The sequence below is a fragment of the Ursus maritimus genome, unplaced genomic scaffold (genome assembly GCF_017311325.1).
Source record: "Ursus maritimus isolate PB19 unplaced genomic scaffold, ASM1731132v1 scaffold_12, whole genome shotgun sequence".
NCBI classification, from domain to species: domain Eukaryota; kingdom Metazoa; phylum Chordata; class Mammalia; order Carnivora; family Ursidae; genus Ursus; species Ursus maritimus.
In genome coordinates this window covers 71581121-71601234 of record NW_024423564.1, presented here as the reverse complement: position 1 = coordinate 71601234, position 20114 = coordinate 71581121, and the positions used below count along the sequence as shown (strand labels likewise).

The window sequence follows — 20114 nt, the reverse complement described above, 5'->3', positions numbered from 1 at the left end:
CAGATACTGGAGTGATGTGTCTACAAGACCAGGAACCCAGGCTTGCTGGTGATGACCAGAGACTGGAAGAGGGAGGAAGGGTTTCCCTCTGGAGAGCACAGCCCTGCCAGCACCTTGATTGCAGACCGCCAGCCTCCAGAACCCTAAGACAATATTCCTGTTGTTTTAAGCCACTTTGGTGCTTTTTACAGCAGTCCTAGCAAACGAATACGCCTCCTTCCTGTTGTGCGGAGAGAGCGGTAACGTACAGGCCTCACGGATCCCAGGTGTGACTGTGTTGCAATTTAGAATATCAGGGCAAACTCACGGTAGAGAAGGACGGAGGGGACATGCATCTGTCTGACATTTGCTCCGGGCCGCACCTTACACGTGTGATCCTGGTCACCCTCTGTGGGTGACGACAGCCCCCGTGAGACATCAGAGAAGGGAAAGGATTTGCCCCTCAGAGCCTAGCTGCCTCCGGGTGCTATGCAAGGAGCAACCCTAGACTCCAGTTTGAGTCCTAGGGAGGGAGGCCACTCACTTCCCTTCTCTGAACCTTTTTCCTCGTCTAGAGAATGGGAAACATGGTCACTGTCTCTCAGGAGGGTGGGAGAATGAAATGGGCTCAATCTGTCATTCAACAAACATGTGTTGACGGTCTCCATGCCAGCTCCTACTCCAGGTCCTAGGGACACAGCAGTGAACAAGATGGGCAAAGGTCTTGCTCCCAAGGGGCCAGATTCTTCTGGATAATTAATACCTGTCGGGTGTTCGGCAGGGGCTAACAGTAAGTGCTCCATACAACTTGCAGGGATAAAGACAGGATTGAGCGGGATGGTGTGCAGAATGGGGTTAGCCTGGAAGAGCAGCGCCCTTCAGCACTCATCGGCTGCCCTGTCGCTGTGGTAACGCCCTCTGGCCCAGGAGAACACCAGGTCCTTGGGCACCCGGCAGTCACTGGTCTATGCTGCTTGCCCAGAGCCAGCAGGACTCTCTGCCCCAGGCAGGGACTGTGGAGGCAGCTCAAGGAGGCTTGGGTCCCATCAGGAGGGCCCTCCCCTGCTGCACTGTCCCCCTCCGCCACACAGCCTCAGCTCAGCCCCACCCACTCCCTGACACTGTCCCTGGGCCAGGCCTGAGCCTGCTCTGGAGGCTCTCCCAGCTGTCCTGATGTCCCCTCTGGCTTCTGCAGACGCTCCCCATTTCCAACCCTGGAGGCCTCGTCTGGGCACCAGCCCCTCCCCTCCAGAGGCGTCCCCAGACATCACTCCCGTGCTATTCTTTTTTCCTGACAACTGTGGCATCGAATGTCAACCAGGCTCTGCTCGGCACCAGAAGGTGGGGGCAGGGGGCTGGTTCTTGATAATAACTGTGTGGTTCAGGGGAGGGTCCTCCTCAGCCCCCTGCGAGGGGCTGGGAAGGGCAGGCCCTGGTCTGGCTCTGCTCCCAGATCACTGCGCCGCCTTGAGCAAACCTCTTCCCCCTCAGACCTTGGTTCGTCGGAGCCGTGAAGGCTAGGCAGCCTTCTCTGTCTTCACCTGGTGGTTTGAGAATTGGGGGACACAGGCAATACCCTCTGGGGGCTCAGAGAATGCTCGGCTAGCGGCAGTGGACCCCCCGAGAACTAACTTCCTTCCAGGTGAGCTCTGGAAGAGGTTCTGGGGGGCGCAGAGTAGCGACGCCCATCCACCCTCAGAGAAGCCCGTCCTCCTGTCCTCACTTGCCCCAAGGGAGCCGGGACAGCTGGCACCGAGCACTGGGGAAGCGGGCTCTGGCGGGCCCTGACAGCTCAGCACTGACAGCGAGGAGGTGGCAGTGGCCACAGTGGCAGGGGCTATTCTGAGAGTTGGGAAGGGCTGGGGAGCTGAGACTGGAGGAGGGGAGCGGCCCAGGAGAAGACAGTCCTGTGAGGGCGAGGGAGTGTCCCTGTGGCCGTGTCCATGTTCATAGTAGGGAGGCTTGTGTAATGCGCACTGGTCACGGGGAGGGGAAGGAGCACGGAGGTAATGAGGCCCGCACGGGGGCCGCTTGGGTGGCTGTGTCCAAGTCTTGGGATCCCAGTACGAGCTGAACGGGTAACGCACGCAGCTGGAAGTGTAGGAGCGGGCGAGTGCGCATGCGTTGGAATGCGTGTCCGAGTGCACGGGAAGGTGGGAGCAGAAGCAAACGGCGCGGTGTGTGGAAGGGGAAGAACGCCAGGGCAAGCACGTGGGGGCTTGTTCGGAGCAGGAGCGAAAGTGGGAGCGGTGAGAAGGGTATATGGGAGAGCAAGCGTGGGGGAGGGGAGCGCAGTGTGAGAGACCTGGGGCCAAGGGAACCCTCAGGAGGGCCTGGGGACACAAGTGAAGGGACATACGCAGGTGTGTGTGTGAGTGAGCTGTGTGCGGCGGCGGACGCGAGTGCGTGCGTGCGTGCTGAAAGCTGGGGGACAAGCAGGAAGGGGAGATGTGGTCAGAGAAGCAGCTAGCATTTACTGAGCACTTACGCCAAGCCGGGTGCTGACACTTAACGGCCTGTTGAGTTCTTTACGTGTCCTACGAAGTCAGTGCTGTGATGAGACTCATTTACAGATAGGAAATAGTGGCTTTGGGCAGTTGAGTACCTTGCCCCTACTCTTAATCACTGTGTTATGCTGCCTCGTAATGATGCATGAGCCGGGGCCAAGCTGTGAGTAAAGAATGAGTGTCTGTATCTGTGCTAAGTGTGAGTTTGAGTGTGTGTGCGTGGGAGGCTGAGTGTGCCAGACATGGGTCCCAGAGGAGAGGTCCCGGCAGCAGCTGGGGACACCGGGGGGGTGGGGGGCAGGGGCCCGAACAGAGCCTGAGTCAGTCTCCACCGCCTGTCTGCCAATCTGACGTCCCAGCCCCGCAGCGGCAGCCTGTGCCAGGGCCCCCAGCGAAGGGATCCTCCCAGCTCTGGTATGGCCCCCAGCAGGCCCCTGGCTCACGCAGCGGGCTGGGCCAAGGGTGGAGACTGGCAAGAGGCCTGCGTGGCCTCCAGGGTACCTGGGGGGCTGCCCACAGTGTGGGCTCCCCAGGCAGGCAGGGCATATGAGAAATGTGGGAGGGGTCCGGCAGTGGTTTCAGGCCCCTCGTGACTCTAAACAGAACCACCTGGAGGTGTGTGTGTAGAGCGGGGGCGGCCAGTGGTTCCCATGCCCACCCCTGCCTTTGGGATGTGACTCAGGCAGATGCCATCCCAGGCATTTGCAAGCTGGGCCTACTTCCACCCTGGGGTGGGGGGGCGAAGAGGGGCCCCTCCAGCCCTGCCCCCACCGTCACCCTTGGCCCTACTCCTCAGGACCTAAGCTGGAAGGAAGGCATTTTTGAGAGCCAGCTATGTCTCGCGGCGGGGACTAGCCCCCAGCTGCACAGAGAAAGAGGAAAGCTGCAGTCTTCAGCCTGGTCTCCGGGCTCTTTAGCTGTAGTACCACCCAGGCTGGAGAGCTTGGGATTCTGGTCTGGCCAGTTACCTCCCCGCTCTAGGCTTCTGTATCCTGACTGGCCAAAGAGAAATACTGTACTAAAGGGAAATAAGGTGCTGCTAGCAGAGCAGCAAGTGGTGGGGGCAAGCAAGTACAGAGACAGGGCTGGGAGCTGGGAGAGAAGGCGTCAGGATACTGACATTGAGCTGAGCTTTGAGGAATGGGAGAATCTCCGATGAGGGCCCTGAGGAAGGGAGAGGGTGTTCCAGGCAGAGGGGCAAAGGCCGGCAGGTGGAGTGGTGTCTGGAAACCCAGCCCAGGACTCTGTGGGGTGAGGTCATGGATTGCCCAGGTTCTCAGCCAGCCTCTCCTTTCTGAGGCCATATGATGATCCGATCAACATCTGACTCCTCCACTAGCCTGTGCAGTGGGGACCTCATCTGTCTCGGTCGCCTGCCACTCTTGTTGGAGTGGCCCGAACAGGGAGTGCCTCACGCATTAAAGGCGCTCAGTAAGTATCTGTTAAATAAATGAGAAGCTTCTCCCCAAACAGGATGAACTTTGGGGCAAGTGCTTATTCAACAGCCCCTGCGAGAGCCTCTCAGAGGCTATAAAACAGTGGTGTGCAAAGTGTGGTTCTAGGTGCATCTCCTGGGAATTTGTCAGAAATGCAAAGTCTCCAGCCCCAACCCAGACTTACTGGGCTGGGGCTCAGCAATGTTTTAACCAGCTCTCCAGGTTGATTCTGTTACACGTTCAACTTTGAGAACCGACGCTCTAAAACTATGTCCACAGGTCCCCTAAGAGCCCATGAAGAACCCATTTGCAGATGGAGAAGCTACAACTGTGGTCAAGGGTGACCCCAAACTCAGATATTCTTGATCCCTGCCCTTTCCCCAGCCCCGTCCAGGGCACAAAGGAGAGCTCCGTCATCCGCCCTATCAGGTTTCAAAGATTGGAAACCAGGGGTCTAGAATCAGGGGGCGGGGCACTCCCCCCTGGGAGTAGAAGGCGGAGCCAAGTGCTCTGGGCCCCGCCCCTTCCCCGTTGCCCCGGGAAACTCCGGGTTGTAACAATAACCCGCTGACGCGCTTCTGGGAGGGATCCTGCCGAGTCCGTGGGCGGGACAGCTCGGCTGCGAACCAATGAGAGAGCTCGGGCCCCGCCCCCGCTCCCCCTCCCCCAGCGCCGAGCAGGGGGCGGGGTCGCTCCCGCCTCTCCTCCCCTGCTCCGTAGGCGGCGCTGTTGCGTGCGGGGGCTGCGGCGGGGTCGCCCGGAGCCGGGAGCCCCGCGCCCCAACCCCCAGCCCGCGGGCGGGGCACCCGGGCAGGCGGAGGATTCCTTGGCCGCGGGCGGGCACGCCCCGCCCTCTCCCGCGCCGGGCCCGCCCCCTCCCCATCCCCCGCCCATCCCGAGGTGCAGCCGGCGCTGAGCGCGGCAGGCGCGGGAGCTGGCGCTGGAGCCGGAGCGGCGGCGGCGGCGGCGGCATTCACGGGGCGGCGGCGGCGGCGGCGCGGGCTCCGGCACGGGCTCGGGCTCCGGCATGGTGCAATCCGGCCTCGTCCCGGGAAAGCGGGGCCCGCGCGCGGGGCCGGCGCCGGGGGAGCGGCGGCAGCGACGGTGGCGGTGGTGGCTGCAGAAGCAAGCGGGCGGCAGGTGCTAGAAGCGGAGCGGGGCGAGGTGTGTGCCCGCTGGGCTCCGGGGCCGCCGCTCCCTCGCTGCCCCCATCTTTCCCTCCCTTCGGGATTCCCAGCGCGTCCAGCCCCCTGTCTCCGCGTCCCGGCCCATGGCGCCCCGCGGTTGAGCCGGCGCCGCCAGGGACCCCTCCCGCGGGCCTCCCCGGGGCGCGCAGATCCCGGAGCCGCCCGCCCACCCTCCGCGGAGTCTCCCTCCCCTCCTCGCCCGAGCCGGGCGGGACCATGGCTGCGAAGCTGCGAGCGCATCAGGTGGACGTGGACCCGGACTTCGCGCCGCAGAGCCGGCCGCGCTCGTGTACCTGGCCCCTGCCGCAGCCCGACTTGGCCGGCGACGAGGACGGAGCGCTGGGTTCAGGGGTGGCTGAGGGCGCCGAGGACTGCGGGCCGGAGCGCCGGGCGACGGCCCCGGCGATGGCCCCAGCGCCGCCGCTGGGCGCGGAGGTCGGACCGCTGCGGAAAGCGAAGAGCTCCCGGCGGAACGCGTGGGGGAACCTGTCCTACGCCGACCTCATCACCAAAGCCATCGAGAGCGCCCCGGACAAGCGACTCACGCTCTCGCAGATCTACGACTGGATGGTCCGTTACGTGCCCTACTTCAAGGATAAAGGCGACAGCAACAGCTCGGCTGGCTGGAAGGTGGGAGCGTCCGGCTGGGGAGGGGGGCTGGGGTCGCCGCCTAGGGCTTCCAGGGGCTGCTAGGTGGGTCCGGGTTCCCGGCGAGCCGTCGGGAGGGAGGCCCTGGGGCACCCCTAGGGGTCACGGAGTGTGTGCCCAGGGAGTGGGGCCGGCCGGCAGACAGGCGGGGGCGTGCTGGGAGCAGCTGTGTGCGTGCTCTGGGTGCAGGGTGGGAGGTCTGGTGAGGTGACAGGGGACTGCCACTTTGAGGCACCCCCCGAGGGATACCCCCACCTCGTCCACGGTGGCATAGCAGAGGAACCCACTCCCAGGCCTCGGATATGGGGGGGGGCTCTTAACCCCCTCGAGTTTGCTTTGTGTGTTACTCTTGTTTTGCCCTCTCCACTGGGGCACCCTCCTTAAAGAGCCGGAATAATGGCCTGGAGCCAGTGCCTGCTTTCTCCCCAATCTTTCCCTCTACCGTCCCTGGAGCTGGCCCCAGGGTAAGGAGTGCGACCCTGAGCCCACAGTTCTTCCCGTGGTGCCAAGAGTTCACCCTAGGGCACCAGCCAGCCTGGGGTGGGGAACTGGTCAGGTGACCTGGAATCTGAGTTCTCCATGGGGCAGCTGCTGTCCCCCCCTTGCCTGGATCAGCATGGTGGGCTGGTGATGACCTCTGCTGGTGTGAGGGCAGGGTATTGAGGGCTGGGGATATGTCCCTTTCCACCCCAGGCTCTCTGGCTTCCACTTCCCTGGCTTTCTGAGCCCAGATGCATTTGGGGGTGAGGGGAGGGGCAGGGGCACCCTAGGGAGGCCTCAGTGCCATCCAGTGGAAAGGGGGGGAGCCATCTTGGGAGAGGAGGAGGGCTTGACTGGATTGTGGCCTCCAGACCCTCCTCTGGCCATCTTGTTGGGGAATGGGGATAGTCGATGCCTTTGCAGGAGGAGGAGGTTTGGCGGGGGAGGGTGCTGTGCCCAGGGCCTGTGAGCTGTTAGGTTTCCTATGGGAGAGGGGTCTCTGCAAGGGAGGCATGCCTAGATGGAGGGAGGGAGCCATACCTGGTAGTGGTGCAGACAGGGTCAGAGGAAGGAGGTGTGCCAGAGGAGGGGAGGCTGGTGCACTCCAGCAGCTCTAGTTGCCCAGTGGCTGCATTGTAGGGGCCGCAGTGCTCTGACCTGGCGGCCCATGGCTCTCAGGCTTCATGCTGGCATCTTCTCTGTCTCTCTCTGGTCACTATGGGATGGAGGCACAGGTTGGAGGAGCACCCGTGAGTCTCCAGTCTCCTTGGGCTCAGCCCCCACGAGAACACTTACTTCTAAGTGGGTACTGTCCTTGGGATTTGCTCCCACCTCCCTCCCTGTCCCCATGCACTGTCCCACCTTTTGCTTCTCCCTGCAGATTATTTCTTGTCCTCAAGAGCACAGAGTTTAGATGCTCCTTCCAGGAAGCCTTCCCTGACCCTTTGTAGCTAGCTAAGGACTCCCTCTTCCCTGGCCCTCTCCCTGCCTGTCCTAGGGCTCAGTCTTTTGTATCCTGTTTCATTTCCCCTCCCCACCCACCAGTTAGAAGACAGTGGCGGTGGCAGAGCAATCTCTGTGCCCACAGCACCCAGCATAGAGCCTGGCACTAAGGCGCCGCCGGTTCATGTCTGGTGAGAGTGTGAGGGAACGGGTGGCTGGTGCAGAGGATGCTGAGGCTGGGGAGGGTACTGTGAGCCAGAGTAAGCCAGGAGGGCTTCCTGCAGGAAGTGGAGCTCCACTTGAGCTTGAGGGAGCAGGAATGGAGGGGGAAGATGGCAAGAGGAGACATGAGACTGGAAGCCGAGGGAGAACTGCAGTTCATGAGGGTCTCAGAGCCAAGCCAGGGCATCCAGGGGCTGCTAGGGGCTAGGCATCAGCCACCTTCAGACATCTGTGCCAGGTGTCTCCTTCACGCTCTCAGCAGTCCCTGAGGTAGGTTTCACTGTCACCGTTTACAGAGCTGGGCACTGAGGCGCAGAGTGGAGGAGTGAACTGCCCAAGGTCACACAGTCGGTAGATGGGAAATCTGAACTCCAATCCAGGTGTGTCTCCCTCCAAAGCCCCACAGAGCCTCTGGAATAGTGTCGTGCTGGCACTGGGTGTGGGAGGGGGACACAGCCTTTGAACAGGGGCAGGTCTAAATCCTAGAATGTGACTGGCAACATGCTTGGAGATTATTTAGTCCCCTGACTTCATTTCTCGGACAATGAGCCTGAGGCCCTGGAAGGGGATGGAACTCCTCACTCAGGTTGCGGGACAATGGCCCAGGACTCCTGCCTGCCCATTGGAAGTGGTTTCCACTGCACCACGCTGCTGGGAACACACTGGTTCTCCCTGCACCTGGCTCAAGAAGGATGGTGCCCTGGCAGGCTGGGCCTGGGCTGGGGCAGGGGCATGGGAGACGGAGCCTGAGGCTTGGGCTCCTGACCCAGGTCCTGGCTGAGGCCGCCCAGGCACTGGAGGAGGGCGGTTCAGAGGGGCCTCTGGCCTTTCCCATCTTATTCAGTCCGTGGCTGTCCTCATTCTACCCCACCCCCCAGCCTTTTTTCTCCTCTCATTCCTGCCCCTGCCCCCATTCCCACTCAGTCCCTCTGGGACCTGGTGAGGGACCATCCCCAACTCCCAGCCAGCCTGTGCTTTAGCGGAGGCTGTGGTACGCCTCAGGTGCTGGGGCTGGGGCCCATTGTTCCTTCCTCCCTCCCCTCCCCCACAGAAGGGTTGCACCTGAATCCCTGGGGTATACGGAACCCTGTGTTAGATGGAGAGTGGGGGACCACCGGGGAAGCCATGGGGCCTGCCTTCAGGCTGCATCAGGGCTCCACACCCAGGCTGTGTATTTTACAGGCAGGAAGGGCCGGAGGTGGGGGCAGGGGTGCAGGGAAGGTGGGTTTAGACCCCCTGGGAGCCCAGGCAAACCCTCACAGAGAAGGTGGCACTTGACCTGGGCTGTCTTCACTGGGGGGCAGAATTTGGGAGAAAGTCTCTCAAGGGATGTTGACTGCAGATGCAAAGGCAGGGAGGGGGAACTGTAGGAGACCAGAGGGTTGAGCGGGCCAGGCTGGAACCCTTGGCTCCTAGGAATGGCAGGGAGGTAGCAGGGGAAAGGCAAAGCAGACCGGATCAGGAAGGGCCCCTGTGCTTGGCTTTTGCCCTGTGGTCCCACCTGTGATGTGGGGAGGTAGTCAGAGGTGCTTCGGATAGGAACAGGAGGGGGCCAGATCAGCAGCAGGTGCATGACCCCCAACAGGCTGAAGCCTGCAGAGAGGCCGGCCTTGGTGCTGGAAACGCCACGAAAGAGGCTGCTAGTGTTTCTCCCAGGACAGAGGGTCTCCAGGCCCTGAATGAGGGCTTGGACAGGAGGTTCTCCTTCCTCTTTAGTGTCCTTAAAGTGTGGTGTCAGACATCCAGGTAGAGCCTCCCACTTCCTCCCAGATGCTCCAGTCCCACCTTCCCTAGCAACAGGACTCCTCCAGGAAGCCTTCCAGACTGCCCTGGGTCCTGGTGCTCCTTCCACTTAGCGCCCCTGGAGTTGTTCTGCCTGCTTTTGTGTTTCCTGGCTGCCAGCTCCCTTGGGAGCTCCCAGGCCAGGCCTGGGCACCTCCCATTCCTGTCCCCAGGCTTGATGGGGGAGGAGCACAGTGGATGGGGACTTCCCTTCTCCCTCAGGGCCTGGAGCAGCCCTGCGGTTGGGGGATGGGATCGGGAGGGGTAGTGCTACCCCCATCTGGCCCGGGCTGGCCAGTAGGTCTTAGTGGGGTGGAAGGAAGGACTGATCCAGAGGCCAAGAGGAGGGTCCTGTTACAGCCAGGCTGAGCAGTGGCTGCGAGTGCAGAGGGCTCCCCCTTCTCTCCTCCCTCCAGCTTGCTCCAGTAGGGCTCCCTCCTCCTTCTTTGTCCTCCGGGGATCCCCAGCCCCAAGGGCTGGTGGGGGTGCGGGAGGAGGCGGTGTGAGCCCCGGTTGGGGGGTGTCCTCACCCCCCGCGGTGCACGAGCGGGGGGCTGGCAGCTGCCCGCCTCCTGGGCACGAGCCCGTGCCAGCCGCTCCTGGCACAGTTGCTGGCACGCCCGGCAGACTCCCACGGCCACCTGCTCACACCCACCCACGAGCGCTGGCGCGCTGCGGGCCCTTCCGGCTTCCCGGGCCTCCCGGCGCCCCTCCCCCGCCGCCCTGCTCCGGAGCCCCCACCCCAGTCCCCTGCTCCCCGCCGGCCCCCTCGTTCCCGTTCCCGCCAGCCAGCCCCAGGCCCGGCCCCCTCCCTGCGCAACTTGGGGAGCTCCGGAGTCTGGGTCGCGGGGAGGCCCCTGGGGTGGCTGCGGGGAGAACGAGCAATGGGGAGGCAGGCAGACAGACAGACGGACAGACAGGGTGAGGGCCCCGCCTGCCACCTGGCGCCGCTCCAGCGGGACGATGGCGGGCAGCGCCGTGCCAGGCGGTAATTGCAGACAGACTAATTTAAAGAGATGAGACGGTTATTTTTAACTCGTGTTAAGGTAATGAACGGCGCGGGGGGTTTGCGGGTTCGAAAGTTCAGCGCCCCCCAACCCCCACTTTCTGTGGGTTGGGGCCCCCCTCGCTGCACACCCTGAGGACTCCAGCTTCAGGACTGACTGGAGTTGGGGGCCTCTGCCAGGGACAGGGAGGGCTGAGAGGGCCTGGAAAGGGGCGCCCCCTAGCCTAGCGCAGATCCCTTCCCATCCAGGCCACCATGTTTCCAGAGGCGGATTAGCATCCCGTTTCCCGGGTGGACAAGTGACTTGCCCTGGGGTCACATCCTTAGGAAGTGTCCGGCCGGGGAATTGAACCCCTTTCTGACCCCAAAACTCAAACTTTTTCTGTGCCACTGGGGCTGGAGGAGAGGGCTTGTGTTTGGGTTTGAAAGGGTGCAGCCTTGTTCCTTGCAGTCCAGGGTCTTGTCTTCCAGTGGCAGCTGGTGGTGGCCACCACACAGGGTCTCGGGGGCTGCCGAAGCCCCTCTGTCTGGGTCTGGTGAGGGGGTGTGGGGGTGGTGGTCATGAACTGGGTGTGGCTATAAGCTTCTGGGATATGGGTGTACTGGCTATAGCTGGGGGAGCCCCCTCCTCCCCTCACTGTCTCCCTTACCTTGCGGGAGGCTCACCAGCAGCCCCTCCCTATCTGCAGGCTCACAACTTGGGGGTGGGTACCTGGGAAACAGGTCGCACATTGGGGCCCACTTCTTCCACCTCCAGATCAGACTTCGGGTCTCTAAGGGAGGTGGGGAGTCATGGAACCCAACGCCTCCTTCCCCAGCTCAGTCCCCTCTCACACACCCCTAGTGGCTGAGCGCTCTGGCCTCTGGGACCGCCCATGCTACTGCTAGACGGGTCTTAAAAGTTGTTAGCACTTCCTTCCTTCTCCCTGGCGGTGGTCCAAGCCCCTGGAGCATGGCTCCGCCCCTGGTGTATTAGTTCAGCTGTTTGGGTCAGCTGGAGTTGCGGAGTCCAGAGCGGTTGAGGGCCGGACAGAGCACCCACAGAGCACCGGTCAGAGAACCTGATCCAGAGTATGTGAGCTGGAGCAAAGCACTTTCTCATTCTCATCCTTGAGGTTCTCACCGGTGTCCAAAGGGCCTTTACTTGGTCCCTGGTTCTTTCAGGGCTGTGACTGGCAAACACTCTGGTTCTAGGAGCCATGAGGGGTTAGTTGGGACCCTGGGCACGGCGTACTGATAGGACTTCTCAGGGGTGCAAGCCTGTGATTACAAGTGCGGATGGACTTGAACTTGGGACTTCTGCTTGGGGATGCCTACCCTGACCCTGGCAATACCCAGGTGGCAGAAGGACTTTGGACACAGTGAAGGGAGTGCTCATGGCAGCCTCGGCCCTCAGAGCAGACAGATGGGGGGTGCAGGGTGTTGGGTGGGCACTAACTAAGGCTCTGGGGCCTGGGTAGGGTGCTCAGGGGGACAGCTGGATCTGGAGCGCCCCCCCTTCCTCCTGGCACCCTGGTTACCATGGAAACCAACTCCTGTTTGGGAGGGTTTGGCTGTTTGCTGCCTCTCCCCACCCCCCAACCCATATGTGGAGGTGGGAGGGGGGCCAGGTGGCGTGTGGGGGAGGGGCCTCCCACACCCTCCCCCTGGGGCCTCCCTCTTTGCAGAGAAACCTTTCTGGTCTCTAAGGGGGAGTGCCTCTTGTGGGAAGGGGAACCAGAATTAAGAGAATTAATGTCTGGGTGCTAGGCTGTTGGGCACTTCACAAACGTTCTCTTTTTACATCCTCCCTGGACCCTGCCAGATATGTGTTAATAGCCCCATTTTGCAGTTGAGGAAATGGAGGCCAAGAAAGGTGAAGTCACTTGGCCAGGGCACCATAGCTGGGACGAGGCTAAGCCTGGATTTAGACACAGACCTATCTGTCCCATGTTTCTCCCAGCGCTATGCAGTCTCAGCCCCAAGCACCCCAGCCCTCCTGCCCCAAGGCTCCCTCATGCTCCAGAGCCCTCTGGGCCTCCTCGGTTCCCCTAGGAGCCAGCCAAGCTCGCACTGCTCTGTATGGACTCCTGGGCCCTCAGCTGGCCTTGGCCAGGCCCTGCCCTCCCTCCTGCTTTCCCTGCTGCCTGTGATCTCAGGACCCCCTCGCTTTGCCACTTTTACACCTCATATCCCCTGCCGTTGTCAGATGCTCGTCAAGGCAGCCGCTGACTCTTAGACGGATCCCTTGGGCCACTTTTGAGAGACTAGGCTGGGTGCTTGGGTGGATTGAATACAAGCCCACCTCCCAAGTGATTCTGGAACCCACCGCATCTCTCTAAGACTTCCTGCCTTAAATCCTTCATTGCTGGCAAACCTGGTTGATGATCAGAGTTACCTAGAGGCTTTCAGATAATGCAGGTTCCCAGTTTCTATCTCAGACCCTCAGAGGGTCTGATTTTAACAGCGCCGTCTACTGATGGACCAGGTTCTGAGCCAATGCCTTCGATGGTAGCATCCGGGACTCGGGTGTGTCCCTCACTTCTGCTCCCAGTGTAGACCAGCTTCTCTAAGCAGTCTGCTTAGAGTGGAGCCCCCCTCCCCTCCTCCTGGCTCTTTTTAGGTCCTCCAGAGAATTAAAGGCCACGCAGTCAGCTCCAACACCAGATTCTCCAGCCCCAGCACCTTCACCCTCCTTTCTTAGGAGTCGCGCTGTACAGAACACTGCTGGAGAGGATGGAGCCAGCAGCGGGGGGCCGATGCCCTCTGCCACTGAGGGCCTTTGGCTGCAGGAGGAGGCGTGGTGGCGTAAAGACTCAGCAAGCCTCTGGAACTGGCCCAGGAAGGACCTGAAAGTCGCAGCCCCTCTTCTCTGATAGCTCCCTATGTGTCCAGGGTAGTGCTGTTCCTACAGGGTCCCATTCAGGGGCCTCACTTAGCATGACACTCAAGGCCTTGGCCCCCTGGTCCCAGGCAGTCTCTCCAGCCACATCACTCGGCTCTGCTGACCCTCGAATCGGCTACACTGAACTATGCTGGCCCAGGATTCAGCCGCCAGGTGCCATTACACACGTGCTTTCTTCTAAGTCTCGCAGCACCCTGTGAAGCTGCTGCTGTGACTTTCCCCGTTTCAGGAGGAAACTAAGGCTGGAGAAAGAAAGTGTGTTTTACTGCATCCTGCTGTAAGTGACGTAAATAAAACTCCAGGGGCTAACTCCTCGCTCGCCCCATGTTCAGGCCAGGCCAATCCAAGCTCATACACAGACACACACACACACACCCTCATCCCCTGCCACGCCTTGCCCCCTCCCCATCTCCATCATTGTCTCTCTGCTCTGTCTTAGTTTGGCCCTTCCAGCCTGGGGGGGATGGCTCCAAGGGGCACCTGGCTCCCTCTCTCAGACAGAGCTCCCCGAGAACAAGGCCAGACCAGAGGGCAAAGTCGGACTGGCATGCTGTGCTGTTCACTCCCCACTTCCTCACCTCATCTGCAGGCCCAAGGGTGATGACAGCTTCCTCCATTCACTTTAACCCAGGCTTACACCTGTTAGCCACCCACTACCTCTGCTGAGAGGAACCAAACTGGCTCCCTGACCTTGAATGACCCACAGGTCAAGCTGGGGAGATAAGATGAGGACTCCTGAATTTGATTGGGGGATAAATATTGCTCAGGGTCACGAGGGAAGGCCCAGTAATGAGCTATGGGTATTTGGAGGTGGGGGAGGGGAACCAGACAAAGGAGGTCAAACCCTCAGGACTCTTTAGGAGCCCTTGGGGTCTGGTTCTATTGGTCAGAGCACAGCAGGACCCCAGCACAGGCTGGGAAAGCAAGCAGGGGACTAAAGGAAACAGTCTTGAATATCAGCCAGGGACCTGGCCCTCCAAGCTGGGGACTGATCGAGGCGGAAAGATCATTCAGGGGTGGTGTGGACAGGGGGCCTGGCACTGGGGTCCAGGGGAGAAGATGAGTAGGGGTAGAGGCCCACAGAGTCTAAGAGCAGGCCTGAGGTGCCATGCCGCACCCTCTGATACCTGGGGGATCTTGGAGGTGAGGCTGTGGTGTGGTTAGGAGCCTCGGAGGCAGCAGGAAGGAGCAGAACTTGGCTCTGCGTGGCCTTGGGCAACTGAGCCCGTTTTCTCCTCTACAAAATGGGGTGATAATAGGACTTATGTCCAAGCTTTGTGGTGAGAATTACAAGAGAGATACTTATAAAGTCCCCAAGAAATCCTAGCAAGCATCCTCCCTGTCGTACATTGCTCTGGGAAAGGAAAGGAATCCCTTCCCCGCTGCTGTGTAGGGTGGGGATCCTGGGCCCTGAGCCTTGAGAGACACTGCCTTGTGTGAGTGCGTGTGTGCGTGTGTGTGTGTGTGTGTGTGTGTGTTGGGGGAGAGTGGTCCTTCCTCTCATGCCTCCCTTTCTGTCCCTGAGGTGTCAGCTCTTGAGGATGTCCAAGTTTCCACCTGCCCCTAGCTTGACCCGCTGTTTTTTCTCCTACAGAGCCTTCCTCGCGGCCTTGGGAGGCTAGCAGACAGGTTTTAGGCTCAATATTTTCACAGATGAAAGCAATGGTTTGCTCAAGGTCACCCTTGAACCCAGGGTTGCCTGCCCCTGGACACGGGCTTCTCTGCCCACTGGGAGGCTGTGTGACCTTGGAGATGGCCCTTCCCTCTCTGGCTCTGAGACCCATCTAGAGATCTGAATTCCCCTCCCCCAATACTCTGGGAAGCTGTGTTGCCTCCTCCACCCCGCCTGTCCCCTCCCCCTGTCCTCTGCTGGCCTTGCCTTCTCTGTAACCCGAGCTGGGGCTGTGGGGGAAGGGGGCTTGCCCTCTGCCAGAGGCACCTGCCAGCTGAGCAGATGTGAGGGGCTGGAGGCCCCCCTCCCCCCAGGGGATCTCCGGCTCTTCAGGCGGCTAGGCTGGGGCTGGGGCTGGGGCATGCATGCGGTGTTAAGCACACCCAGCCCTGGCCTCTGGCCTCTACACCCAGAGCTTACCCTGAGCACGTGTTCATTTTTCAGGGGACGTTCATGCTCCAACATGTCCTGCAAGGACCTCTCAGAATCCAGAAGACAGATGGCAGATGAGGGCTGGTGCCCCGGTCTGGGTGGGCTGCTTTGGGTTCCTAGAGCCCCTTGGCATAAGGACAGAGGGCCAAGGGCAGCCCCTGGGGGTGAGGCCAGTGTCTGTGCGGGTGGCCATGCCCCTGGGAGAGCAGATGGTTCTCTTGGCGCTGTGCCCACTCTTCCTCTTTTCCCCCCAGGAGCCAGCCTACAGGGCTGGGACACAGCTGCTGGGCCCTCCCCAGAGCTGGGCCCAGGGCAGGGCTGGGTGAGGTCACCGCAGCTGCTCCCAGGGCCTAGGGCAGGGGTGTAGGGAGGTGCTGCATGCAGAGGGAAGGACGGGGCTCAGATTGAGGAGAGATAGGGAGAGGCCTGGATGGCTTTGCATTTAGGGATCCCCTTTAATCTTGGATGAGGGAGGAAAGAGTCTTTGGAGGACTTGATGAGCCAGTGTGGACAGCCCCACCCCCGCTCCTACCCCAGGCCCACCCTAGAGCTTCTGTCTGGCCTGGGCTCCTCCTAAGAGGCATCTCAGGATGAGAGGCAGAGCAAGGGCCCTGGGTGTGAATTCCTTCCCGAAGCACCACATACACCATGTGACCTTGGGCAGCTCCATCTGTCTCTCAGAGCCTCAGTTTGTCATCTGTAAAATAGGCACACTAAACCAACTCAGAGGATCGTTAAAAAGACAGTAAGAGTTTAAGTGTTGCCGCACGGTGCCTAGCACATAATGAATGCTCAGTAAATGGTAGTTTCTTTCCTTCCTTACTTGACTGGATCCTCCCCGAGGAGCCTGGAAGCGCTGAGGAAAAGCAGGGCGGTGGCAGAGGCAGCAGGAACTGGAGGGGAGAGCAGGAGTGAGGAGGCAAGGTCTGGAACTCTGGCCTGAGGTTTTGCTGAGCAGAAGTGGCAGAGAATTGCCAGGCCTGAGTGGCTCACGGCTGCTGAGGGCTCCGTCGCGGGCGTTGACTTCCTGTGAGCCAGGGGTTGCCCCATAAAGTTCAAGTGCGGAGGCCGACTCCTGCCGGATTATACTCTGGTTTTAGTCCTGCAGCAGTACTGAGGTGGGAACAACTGCCTTTGGGATTTGCAGAGGGGACTAGAAAGACGTCCCAGAGCTCGCCTTGCTGGAGCAGCAGGAACTGGTCATCAGTCGGGGAGGGAGGAGCCCCGGGAGCAGAGTGTGCAAAGGCCTGGCCGAGTAAGACATCCGGGGCGGCTGGAGCCCCGGCGGGCGGAAGGGAATGGGGGCGATGAGGCTGTGGAGCCTCAGAGGGTTCTTGTATGTCGGTCTGGAGTTGGACCCAAGCCCACAGGAGATGAGGAGCCTTGGGGTCTGGAGTAGAGGAGAGCTTTGACTTCTGCTGCCGGTTTGCTTGTACCCAGGCTAGGTGTGGGGGCCCCGCTATCTCGAGGGTGGGGGTGGGGGGGTGCCAGGGCCTGTCTTTTGACCTCATGCCTTGCTTTGGACGTTTGGTTCCTCCTGGTCCCTGGCTGCCCACTTCTGTTCCACTGCTGACCCCAAGCCCAATCCCCTGTTGACATCTGTGACCCCGGTGCCCCCACCTGCCCTTCTACTCCTCCTCCACTACAGACCTTGGTACCAAGGATTTGCACAAGGCCTCAGGCCTCTCCAGGTCACCCCCTTCTGCCAGGAAGCCTGCCTGGACTGAGCACCCCAGCTTTAGCCCAGGTGGCCGAGCAAGTGACCCTTGGAGAGACTGTGGCTCTGAGACAGGCGTGTGTTCCCGGCCAGCCTGGGGCTCCAGAGTCGGGTAGGGGGTAAAGGTGGGACAGGGGCTGCTCCTGGGGCTCTGAGTTAGGGAGAGGATGAGATTCTTGACGTGCAGGATCCCATCCAGGTCCCAACCCTCCCCAGGAATATCGTTACCCTCTTTTACAGGGGAGGCCCAAGGTCACATGAAGGCAGTTGGGATTCCAACCCTGCTCTCAACCTTTCTTCATGCAAGAAGGGAGGGAAGGAAGGAGGGAGAAGGCCAATGGGAGCCATGGAGGGGATCAGAGAACTCACACAGCCCCAGAGGTGGTCTGTGCCCAGGGATCATCATCACCATTGGGTAGGTGAGGTCAGCTTCCTGAGGGAGGGGCTGGGCTGAACCTCGGTCAGAGATAGAACCTGAGAGGTGTCCGTACCTGGCTTTGGGCTTGGATGGATGGGCACGGGTCCTAGGACTGAACTGGGAGGGCCCTGGAATTCCCCAGATGTCAGGAAGGCCAGGAGGTAGCATAGGACTTGTGGTGGGTAGGGGACACAAGACTTGGGTTTCCTGTCTGATGAAAGCCAGCAAGCTTGGGCTTGAGAACCAAGGCAGGGATGGCCATTGAGGTGGGCGGGATGGTGTCCCCTGCCACACTACGGGAGGCGGTGGGAAGAGGCCTGGCTTTGGAACTCAACAGCTCTGAGACCCAGACCTGGCTCCATGACTGCCCAGCTTTGTGGCCTTAGGCATCATTTAACCCTCCCAAGCCCACTTTCCCCTCTTTGGAAAATAGCAGCACCTATTTGCAGGATGGCTATCAGGATTGAAAGAAGAAATGCATCTAAAGAACCTAGCCTGGGTCTGGCGTGTGATAGGTGGTGCCCTTCTCCTGCCTTGGTATTTGAAGCACGTGCCAGTGGTGTGCTGGGGCTGGCTTGCCTTGGCTCAGAAAGCCGGTCCTGCACACTTCTTCCCAGTTCTGTACTCAGTGACATCATGCTGGCAGCTTAAAATTGGCTGCGATGGGAGTATCCATGCCGCAGAAATCAGCAAAAGCTACAAATCAAACCAGATGGGATCTTTTCCCTACTGGGGAGCTGGAGGAAATCAATCCCGTGGGCCCTTTTGAACCCTAGAGGGGACAGAATGGAAAGTGGGGTAATGGTGGGGCACTGGCTGGGCTGAGCAATCTAGAACTCCGAGTCTGAGTCCATGGGCCCTTTTGGGTGGGCGGAGACGGGACAGAGTCCTAGTGCCAGGCAGCCCTCTGTAGGCAGGGGACCGGAATGGGGAGACCACTCTTATCTCCACGTTCTCCCCCCACCCCAGGGGCTCTGGTGGGGCTTTGGCTCCGAGGAAGGCGAGCTATCAGAGAATGGAGCTGTGCGAGGAGGAGAAATGAGGTTGTAGTAGAAGATAAACGAGGTTGTACTGTCAGGGAATGAGGTGGTACTTGGAGGCAAGGTGAGGCTGCATTATGAGATAGATGAGGTTGTCCTGTCAGGGGATGAGGAGTACTTGTAGGAGAGATGACGTCCTGCAGGACCCGTCGGGTGCACTGGCAGAGAGCACAGCCCACCACAGGCAGACGGAGAGACTCAGACTTGGAGGATAAATGAGGGTGTCCTGCTGGATAGATGAGGGGGCCCATCAGGTGAATGGAGTGCTGTTAGCAAATGAGGTTGTACTTGCTGGATAAATGGGACTGGGGTGCTGGATAAATGGGGTTGTGCTGTCAGATGAATGCATTACTGCTTGTGGGCAAAGGGTGTCCTGGGAATAAATGAGGGCGTCCTGCTGGATAGAAAGCCGCCGTCACCAAATGGATCCGACCCTGTCTGTGCGGGAGGGACCGGCAGCAGGGCTGAGGTGGTTCTCTCCCCCCGGGGCTCCCAGCGTGTATTCCTGCCCAGGGGGGACAGGCTCTCAGAGACTTTGGCCCCATTAGGCCCTGGATGACTCAAGTCTGTCTGGGCAGTGGGAGAGAGCGGGGAGGGAGTCTGGGGTGGACAGGTGCAGGGTCACCCCCCCCCCCAGACCTTCCTCATTTCTCACGGAAGCCCTGACCCTCCTCTGAGCCTCCCTCTGTGTATCAGGCTGTTCCTGACTTCTTCCGCCCCATGCTTGTCTCTCATTCTGCCCATGTTCCCTTCTCAGCCCAGTTTGGGGAAGCCCCTCTCATGTGCCAACTACTCTGCCCCATTTCCTTTACTTCTTCTCCCTGCAACCCAGTATTACCCCCTTACTCTCTCTCTCATTCATTCGTTCAGTGAGCATTTGTTAAATGCCTGGTGTGCATCAAACACATGAGGTATGGTCACGAATGACAAAAATCCCTCATGAAACTTAGATCCTAATGTGAGGGAGACCCAACAATAAATAATAAATACAGAATATAAATAAAGTATATATTTATATAGAACTTACATATTAATTTATTAATGTGTGTATACAAACTGTCTATTAATTAGGAAAGTGATCATTGCTTTAGAAAAATTGAGAGCAGGTAAGGGGCCAAGAAATGGCAGGGAGGAGGAAAAGGGTTAGAGTGGTCAGGGTGGGCCTCGTTGCAAAAGAGTCTATCTGCACGCAGACTCGAAAGAGATGAGAGATTGATGGGGGTGTCTGGGCGAACAGTTTCCCCTGAGACACAGGCCCCAGGACGGGACCGCGCCTAGCAGGTTCAAGGAACAGGAGGGAGGACTCACGCGGGACAGTGTTAGGGGAGGAGTCTGAGAGGTCACGGAGGGGCCTGTGGGTTAAGGCAAGGCCTTCGTTCTTTACTGTGAGATGGGGGGCGTCACAGGGTTCTGGGCAGGACTGGACGTGATCCAGGCTGTTTAAAGGGCCACTCTGACCGCTGGTGGTAGAGGGCTGTAGGGAGGCAAGGGTGGGCGCAGGTAGCTGTTTGAGGAAAAGAGGTTCAAAGCATCCTGCCCCCAGACTTGCACTGCTCATGGGATGTTGGAGCCAAAACTGGAATCCAGATCCAGCAGCAGAGCCCATGCGCTTTCCCTGCACCAGCCTCCTCTCCGCAGGGCCCAGCCTCCCTAGCCTGGGTTCCGAGGGACAATGGGGTGGGATGGATGTAAGCCACTGGGCTTTTCCTCTGCCCCAACATGGCTTCCCTTCCAAATTAGGGCGGTCCGACCCCCCCCCCCC

General features: G+C 60.1%; 1 protein-coding gene across 1 annotated transcript in view; it reads left to right on the top strand.

Moving 5' to 3' along the window:
- The first annotated feature begins 5130 nt into the window (after positions 1-5130).
- The window catches only part of FOXO6 (forkhead box O6), a 21007-nt gene continuing 6023 nt past the window's right edge, over positions 5131-20114 (top strand). The window contains exon 1 of the mRNA XM_040626702.1: positions 5131-5739. Coding sequence (XP_040482636.1) covers positions 5326-5739 — 414 coding nt within the window. The 5' untranslated portion in view covers positions 5131-5325. The remainder of the gene's footprint in view (positions 5740-20114) is intronic.